The sequence below is a fragment of the Clavelina lepadiformis genome, chromosome 6 (genome assembly GCF_947623445.1).
Source record: "Clavelina lepadiformis chromosome 6, kaClaLepa1.1, whole genome shotgun sequence".
Classification (NCBI taxonomy): Eukaryota; Metazoa; Chordata; class Ascidiacea; order Aplousobranchia; family Clavelinidae; genus Clavelina; species Clavelina lepadiformis.
The window spans coordinates 13559263-13568830 of NC_135245.1; the positions used below are offsets into that span (position 1 = coordinate 13559263).

The 9568-nt window shown below is 35.1% G+C and overlaps 1 protein-coding gene across 1 annotated transcript; it reads right to left on the reverse strand.

Annotated features, from left to right (window-relative positions):
* Positions 1-658: 658 nt before the first annotated feature.
* Positions 659-9568, reverse strand: LOC143462898 (uncharacterized). The gene is made up of 8 exons (XM_076961207.1): positions 8560-9568; positions 8017-8058; positions 7614-7702; positions 6757-6805; positions 5726-5817; positions 5541-5600; positions 4441-4643; positions 659-2097 (listed from the first exon to the last, which is right to left on the reverse strand). The coding sequence occupies exons 1-8, from the start codon at positions 8594-8596 to the stop codon at positions 1179-1181; spliced, it is 1491 nt and encodes a 496-aa protein (XP_076817322.1). The 5' UTR covers positions 8597-9568; the 3' UTR covers positions 659-1178.

The window sequence follows — 9568 nt, forward strand, 5'->3', positions numbered from 1 at the left end:
ATTTTCATTTTCTCGAGTAGGATTGTGTAAAAACATTTAGCGATATCTTTAAGAAAATAAAATTTGACGTTGAAAAGGAAATTAAGTGTCAGTGGAATATGAATATTAATGTAAAACAGCAGGTTATTTTATTGTGACCGGTTTCTTCCAATAATGATAGGTAGGCCTATCGCTTTGCGTTTATATCTGTGATTTGTTTGAACAAGCAGAAAGAGCGGAGCATCTTTTCATTCAACTTTAAGGGTAAATTTGGCACCGGTTAAGAACCCCTCGTTTATAAGGTGTGACAACTAAAAGCTTCATATCAACATGGTCAAATTATCGAAATGCTAGAGAAGAAAGTCATTTTAGCGGTTTTTTGTTTGTTTACAAATTAACTTGAGAATATATAGATTTTGAAAATTGACTCCGTTACTTCATCAACTGCAAACCCTGAACTACAAATACAAGGGAGCATAGCAAAGACAAATACGCATCGAAAAGCATAATATACGACGTAATTATATGACAACTGATGTTTATAATATAACCACTGTGACATACCAATGCCTGTGGCTTGTAGCATCGATCCGACTACGCAGACAGTAGGCTAATCAAGTCTACTGATGCAAAGCTTTAAAAAGTTAAACCCTTGGCATTGAGGATAACATACTATAAAGCAGTTTACGAATTTTAATTCAACGTTTTCAGTAATGATTTCAATTGCAATTCCAATTTAGGATTTTAAGAATACAGATTTTTGTATGCAGAAGAGCTTGAAACCAGTGAATTTTTAGTTCCTGGACAAGAAAGGTAAGATAACCAACAGATCAAGTAATCTGTGTGATATAAGTTTTAATAATCTCTTAGTCAATAACGATACTGTATAACTTGAAGTACGTATAGTTCAGCAGTGCCAAAACACAAATTTTTATTAAGGTTACAATTTACGTTCTTCCAAACATAACGGCAATGTGTGTTTTTTTAATTCGACAGCTGCTAAAAGACTCGTATAAGGAATCGTCAAACACATGAACGAGGCGTGAAAAACAATTCAATAAGTGTATAATCAGAGTCTCACGAACAACTTAAAACAAAGGAAAGAAAACTTTTAACGGCAGTAAGAAATAAAATAATGTTAAAAATAAATAAATAATTTGCACCTTGAATCCTTGATTAACAAGTTATATCAGATAGCATCATTTCGTATAAACAACAGCTTTGTGATAATAATGATGATGAGTATGTTCATGACTGAGATGTTGAAAGGAAACGTGATGTTTAGAAAACCTGCACCTGTTACAATGAGCGCAGTTCATTACTTTACTGTACTGGGTATGACCTCCGTCAATTTCATTTAATGTAGGATTAGGATAACTGTGATTAGTTTTCGATGACCTATCATCTTTTTTTCTGGACGGTTTCTTAATTTTTTGGTACTCTGTTCTGTCATGATAACACCTTGTAGTGTTAACAGTCGAATTGTTTACCAAAGTCAAGTCATCCAAACATAAAGACTCGGCATTTACCCTCTCCTTCTTTGTTCTTATGTGAAACTTCTGTGCGATGTTATCCATGTCTTGGCGGGTTAATGGATCAAACATTCTTGACCCTTGACTTTTCGTAAAGCTTCTTTCCACAACACAGTTAGTTTCGTCGCCACTGTACTCCGAGTCAGATGTATTGTCGATGCGACTTTTGAAATTGCAGTCTTCGTCTACGTCCGTAAGTGATATTTTCTTGGAAATATCGTCATTGTCAGCAACGCTTCTTATGTGTGATATATTACGTTGTAATTCAACCAGCCTTAAATACATAGCTTCCTGAAATCGCTGTTCAAGCAATGAACTGCATTTTTTATCCCGTTCACAGCAGCAGTAGATATGGCGACGTGAAGTTTTGCGTTTACGGGTTGATTGACTTTTTTGCCCACATGGCTTTATACATTGAGGCTGATAGTCTCGCTTGGAAATATTTCCGCTTTCTTTGTGACAGCTCTTATTCTCTGAGCCGGGAATTTGATGATAGTACATACGCCTTTTCTTGTTTTCTTGAATGACATGACATTGAGTTGATTCGTCAAATGTAGGTCTACACAACGATTTGCAGTTTGGTTCCCTGAAAAATACCAAACAAAAATCTAAGCTTATATTATTACGAACATGATCTAAAGATGATGTAACAATGTACAAAATTAAAGCATTACCACAAATAGGCTGGAAAGGGCGCAATAGAATATTTTGGATTGCGTTGAGTTTTAGGCAAAATGTTTTAACACCTAAACCAAACATTTTCCCGTTTGCTCAATCTGCTGAGTCTAAAATATCACGACTTAGTTTTTACAAAACGCCTTTAAATGAAAGGGAGCATACATTCTTAGTTTTTACACTTGTCTAATGCCTACGGTAAATTTGATAAAACCACTTGTCCCCACCAAATAAGTAATCAGCGCTTTACTACTTCGTTGATTCACCACGGTGTCCGTGCATATGTTCATTGTACTGTGTTTACTTGAATAGAATCCGCAGCTTCTGTTCTTTTTTTGAGAGCAATAAATGCGGTCTTCTAATCAATAATGGCTTCTACTCTTTTGCCATAATACATGTACTTGACTAGAATCGCATATGTACAAAAATTACTGTGCTGCTAACCCTGATAATTATAATCAGTATGGTTATGTACGGACGGGACTTAGGCTCACTTCTCCTAGTACTCTTTTTTCTTTCTTTTCTTTAGTACGTTTCTAAGCTTACAAGAGAGTGAAGAGACCCTTTTAAGACGGTAATTTTTTGGCATCATTTCTAATCAAGTAAAAACGAGTAACTGAAAAAAGTGAGGTAACATTTGCTTCGTTACGTTACTTCAAAAACTTGTTGACTATAGTTTAACGTAAACAATGATTTAATCAGGGTGTTAAACCGGAACCTTTAAACCGGTTAAAGTTAAGACCCAATACGTTCACTTTTTCCAAAACCCAAGAGCGAACAAATAAACTGAAAACGGAACCTTCCTTCACGCGAACCAATTGTTCATTGCCGTAATTTTACTGAAACATTTTGTAAATAGATCATTATATTACAAAGATATTTTTTGCTGAAGCTTCTAGCAACTTATAGCCTTTTTAGTTTTAGTAGGCTATACGTTTGCGCATTTTGTACTATAAGCCCATATAAGTTTCTTATTTATCAAGATGCTGAATTAGTTTAAACCAACGTTCATTGAACAAAGGTCGAATTAGCTGATAATTTCAGATAAGATAACCACGCAATTGGACTTTGCTGCTAAGTTTTCAACATAGCCATGGCCAGTGTTTTTTTTAAGGTGTTTTGGGGGACCGAAACGGTCCCCCAAATTTCTCCAGCGGTTTCCCAAAATTTGGACTTGCAAGACTGGACAAGCAAATATGGCTATTTTTTGGTATTTAAATGAAACACTTGCGGTCTCTTAAAACTACTTAGCGGTCACCCAAACCAAACGTTAAAAAAAACCCTGGTCATGACCACGCGTATTTAACTATTTATGGAAGCCGTATTTACAGCCAATGCAACAAACAAACGATTGTTCACTTAATGAAATGAAAAAATATCTTAACTTTGAGTTGGCCCAAAACAAAAGTTGCCCGACTTTTCGGAAATGGTTCGGAAACTTTTCCACAGCTTCTTAAAATAAATGTATACAGGCGGTGGTAGATCATACGGTAAGAAATATTACCCGATTTATTTCCGCTTTACGTTGTGTAACTTTACGCTTTACGTATCAAACAGACAGTACAGTAGGTCTATAGCAAAGATTTCTGTTAATGTAATCTTAAGTTTATTTTAACAATTTTTAACAGCTTCGTATCAACAACTGCAATACCCAATTCGCTTTAGAGAAAGTAAAGCATAAGGCTATCGGCATTTTTATGTCAATAATTAAATAGCCAGAAAGATAAACGACCTGTTATGCTTCCACGATCAGCCCACTATTTTCTTAATTGTAGCCAACGTTTTATAACAATGCGATCTATAGAGTGTAGATTCGAAAGCAGTTCATGATACAATGGTTATAGCCAGAAAATAGTCATAAATAAGAATATGCGATGAACGAAAATGATTCAAAACGTAAAAGACTTCATATGGCTCCTTCCTGAATAGGCAAGTGTAAGAGCGCTATTAGAATGTTTGTTGTATCAATTATGACGTTAGTTAGTACAAACTTTTGTATGATTATTACAAACTATTTAATGACCACCCAGGATTATAGTTATTGAGGTCTGAGCTAAGTTCCACTTCGATAGGTATAGCCTCCAGCAAACAAAATGCATCTTGCATCGCTTCTTTGCTCAAGTGTCCAATTTTCGAACAAACTTATCGATACAACAGTTTGATAACAATGATAAAATTCGCACTATATTAGCAGATGCAGTTAAAAATGCATACGCCAAAAATATTAAATTTGTTCGTCTTTCTAGTAAATCACCTTTTGTAGTGTGTTTCAACTTCATTGTCGACTGACTTGCAATCAATACCTTGACCAAACTTGTTTTGTTTATTCTCAGCGGAAACAGACGGAGCTAATTCTGGAGTTACCGACACACGAATTGTGATTTTCTTGTAAGCGTCAAACTTTGAGAAATTTTCCTCCAAATGAGCTCGGATAGAAGATAATAATTGAAATATTTGCTGTAAATAAATGCCGTTATAATGTTGAAGATGCCCGTCCTAAAATATTTACCAAACGTTTTCAGTTTCAAACTCAAAGCTATTGCCTAATAGATCGGTACAAATTATTATTCTCAAAATTTAGATTACAGTATCTGCTTAAACAAACTACAGTGAAAGCTGGTAAACTCGAAATTGAAGGAACGGATAACCTCGAGTTACATAAAGTTTCCAGTTAAAAAAAGTCGATAAAATTGACGGCAAGTATAGGCTTAGCAGTGAACAGCAGTGAAAATGAGGTTGGCGGTTTGGGTCACAATGCATTTTTAGCAATCAATTAACGACCGTTTTGTTTGTAAACCTTTCTCAATAGAAAGACAAAAATTAGCGCCATTTGTGCCCTTAGATTCAGAACCACAGAACAATTCGAGTCATCGAAAATTTCTGATTAGTTTGTCATTGAGCTTCGATTTATCGATAGGTGTTTATGTACCAGTGAAGTTGCTTCAAATTATCCGAAATTTCGAATTAGGTAAATTCAAGTTCTTTCACAATACATGTGCATAGCATTACGTGCAAGAGAGAGCCCAAATGTACGTGTTGGTGAAAAATTTTATAGTTGGAATTTTATAGTTTTAAAGAGAGATAGCTTCAAAAAAGTATAATCTACAACCTATGATTTCATGTCTCGTGTCTAGGTAAGTAATTGTAGTAAATTGCTTTGAGTCGTATACATGATCAAATGAGGCGTTAAAGACGTAAAGCCTATTATCCGCGATTTTCATATTAAATTTCTCCAACTACATTATGGCATTTTCTACGTCAAACTGAAATTAACTTACAAACGCACATTAACTTTTGCCCGTTTTCCAACTCTTAACTATATTGTGTTCACATATATACCATATACTGACTGACCTCATGCTCAGAAATCTTGTCGTCATCCTTTCTTGAGAGAGTGTATGTCCAGTCATCTTCCTGTTTTAAGAATGAAAATCAAATGTTAAAGCACTGACATTACTTTCTTTTAGCAGCCACGTACTTATATAGCTGATATTAGATAAGGTCATAAATGACTGATCCAACTTTTTTAAATTTGTAACCTGTAATTGCTTGCTGTGATTTGCCAAGCATATTCTTTCATTAAAGCACGCGCGAGCTAGCTGGCTTTTCTGCGATCCATTTAAGTCGGAATCTATAACATAGTAATAATCATGTATTAGGTATGCATTAACAACTATACAGTATACAGTATACAGTATGTTAAACATAATGCTTTTGTTGCATTTGGTATATTAGAATAATGCTAATCCATTTATTCGAAATACTCTGCATTAAAATTCATGTTGCAAATTTTGAACATGTATGGCATTATTAAGATTTGAAAAGACCGGAATACCTGGCATTTTAAACGGCAACCATTGCTAGGAAACGGGTTGTACAATGCTATAAATCGCAAAAAATATTGAAAAAGAAGTTGAAAGGCAGAATACCAGGCAGCACCAAAATTGTTTTAATTTTCAATCCGAAACTTCCGTTCTTCAAAAGCATACATTAATTATAGAGACATGTCGATATATGCATGTACGATGACATAATTTCCTATACGCGCACGAAAGTGCTTTGAAGTGCATCTGTGCCACGAGCTTACTTCTAGGCAGCGGCATTTCAAAGAACTTCATGCTGTTATTTCGTGAAGCAGCCAAGCGTGATCAGTCTGAGTCATCAGCGAGGCGAGATACCAAGCTTTTCTAGCATCATAGGCTTTGCGAAAGTCACGGTAAATAAAAGATTTTGTCTAGTATATTCAATACTCATACCTCACCTATATAATACTTTAAGAACGTTTTAATATAGAAAATTGTTTGAATTCGAAATGTAAACAGAAGATTTCCGTCTTATAAGCAAACTTTGTAACTTTGACATGACAAAACTATAACTTACTAACAACCTAAATATAAATTTTTGCCCTTGTACTTGCCGAAATCGCATTTCTTAGTCAGGTCGTACAACTTATGTTGGATTCTTGCCTTATCGCAATAAATGTTAGCAACATACATTTATTACGTACTCAAAGTTTCTGTAATTATTTATGAAATAATTTAACTCGTGAGATTACCAACAGTTTGCTCACCTCGTACACTTTTGTTGTCATTGAATTTATCAGGTAGTTGAACACGAAGCTAAAAAGATCGGATTACTTTGTTTACCATAATTACATTTTGTTTACTTAAACTAGCATGCATGCATCAGTCTGACATAACAACTGAGATATCAAAGTTCAACAACCGAGTCTTGTGATGTGAATGAAGCGCACAGATTACCCGTTGTCGACCTAAGTCTTGTATCATCACAAAACTGATTATCAAAGCGTTACTAACAACAAACGGCGCAGAAATTAGATACAGCACTAACAGCAGCGGTTAGATCAAAGAAGTTGTCTACACACGCATGTTGTGATATAAAACATTTATAAAACAAATCTGGCCAATAAATGAAAAACAATCGGTTTACAAAAACCACGTTTAATATAGCATATAATGCGAGTAATCCGATTCAACGCCCGTCAGAGAAGACCGAACATCAAAAGAAAACCAGTGTTGAAAATTAAAATTGTAAAAGAAGAGAGATTAGTATGACCCTTAACTTGTGCCATGAGCGAAATTAGCAGACTACGCCAACTTCAATTCCAAAAAGAAAACTTAACCCACCGTTACTAACCTTACAAGTGAAAAAACTATGTTATTTTTTCGCCAGCGGGTTTATCATGACATCCGTGTTCTTATGATTGATGTGCGTTTTGAAGAACATTTTTACGGTTATCATATTTGGAAAAATCAAGTATACTTTTTTGCAAGCAACTTGTCGAGCAAAAGTACTTTCTTAGGAAATACTTGATTATAGTAATATCAATCAATTATTATAACATGTTGATATCTTGAATAGGCCATAGCAACTGTATCACTGTCGCAGTTCAAACTTTAAATCCACCTGATTCCTACAGTGTTGAAAAGAACACCTATTCTGTTCACTTTTTCGACAAGATTTTTCTTCTAACGGCAACGTTGTGCTTGAGTTACCTGAAAAGTAATGTGTTACAGTAAGCCATGTATAAAAATGCAACATTACATAACAATACAACACCACTACAAAGATGCATTCAGTTTATCTGAGCGTACAAAACTGTTTGAATAGGTAGGTATGTTATATCATCTCACAATACACCCGATGAAGCAAGCTGATACTTGCGAAACTTGTGTCGGATGGACAAAAGTTAACCCCTAGAGTGCTTTCATATATTCTGCTTTTACTTCTTTGCGATGTTATAATAATACCACCTGAAACATTTCAGTTGCAACACGAATTACTAGTTGTTTAGGCAATGGACACGTACCTTCGGGATCAGGGCGCTCTTTTCTATACCTACTCCCACGATCTGTAAAAATAAAATCCAGGATCATTGCACGACATGACTACATGATTTTTGTACCGTTCAGTGCTATAACTATATAGTGGCTAAGTGGCGTATACAGTGCTTGTAACGCTAAAACATATCGTGTATAGTTGTGTACAATGTCTTAGTGCCTTGGCGTCAAATCATCATACAATACAATTTCATAGAAAAATATTTTCCGTTATATACATTACAGTGGTTTTAATTACGAAAATTATTCATTCAGTATCGGAGCGATATGCAATAGCGTACTCATCGCAGCCTAGTTAACTTCAGTTAATGTAAATCATGTAAAATCTTGCAGAACTTTCGCGGTTAAGCAAACCCTTCTTTTAATTTTGGAAATGTAAGCTATAAATCATGGAACAAATATATACTAACTGGACAACAGTTTTTGATATGTATAAGCAACACGCTTCGCATATACAAACATGTGCTAACCTCTCACCAAAGTAAGGTAGAACATTTTGTTATATACATTACCTGAGAATGATTTTGCTTTGCTGTGACGTAATCCCATTATTTCATGAGGTGCCTCTTAGTCATGGACGGAGTTTTACAACAATATTGTTTTTCATTGAAATATTGCAAAAAATCTCCTAAATGAACACTGATAGATCGTTTAAACAGGGCTCAAGAAGAGAAGTTGCATGTTTAATTAGTTCGCGACAGACTTCCCAAACAGCCAATCTTTCAGCTGACAATTAATACTGAGAGCTAACGGAGCAGCGAGAATGCAGTACACATAGCAATGTAATAGAAAAACAGTCTTTGAAACATGTCTTGCAAAACTAAGAAGCTCTTATAACAAAAAGTTTACATGAATTTAGTATAGCATAAATCGCTTGAAACTGAATTGACAAAAAATTGCCATGGCTACCTGCTGCGCTGCCTTTTGATAGCACTAGTAGTATAAAATTAGATCAACTGTAATCTCAGCGCACTTTTGAACAAGATGTTCATACAACCAGACTCTTCTGATTGTTAAATAACCGAAGACGCAGCTCTTGTCTGGTCTATCGTTTTCTTTTCGTCTCATGATCTTCTCTCGTTTATTCTCCCAATGGCGTATTGTTGAGGCAAAGCGCCAGAAGATCAATGAGACCGCGACAAAGCGCGCTACCTTTGAAGTTTTGCGTCATTCTTTGCCACAGCGCGCGCGCACACACAATCCATTACGCGTTTTGGAGACCGTTTTAATAGCGCAAAACTATGCAGAATCGTAACTGTATCGTTATAAACAGCAAACACATATTAAATCATGCATCGTCAGTCGGTACTTGTGCACATTAAAGGAACATATTTGGATTTTAAAGGATAATTTTCTAACTTTATCTTTTAAAGCTTTTTATTCACGCAAAAGTAGAATACTGTATATCAATGGACTATCTTAGTTTGTTGAAATGCGATATGTCTCATTTTTTACCATGGAATCTACCGGCGAAAAAAATTGACGTCAACTTTCACTATAATATTCACTATATGATAATGT

Bases quoted from the DNA above. Each gene is read 5' to 3' on its own strand.
- LOC143462898 (XM_076961207.1), bottom strand. From the start codon at position 8,596: ATGGGATTACGTCACAGCAAAGCAAAATCATTCTCAG. The intron at 5,601-5,725 runs GTTACAAATTTA...TTCTTAAAACAG, and splicing joins ATCACAGCAAGCAATTACAG to GAAGATGACTGGACATACAC. The intron at 2,098-4,440 runs GTGATTTACTAG...GGTATTTTTCAG, and splicing joins GTTGAAACACACTACAAAAG to GGAACCAAACTGCAAATCGT.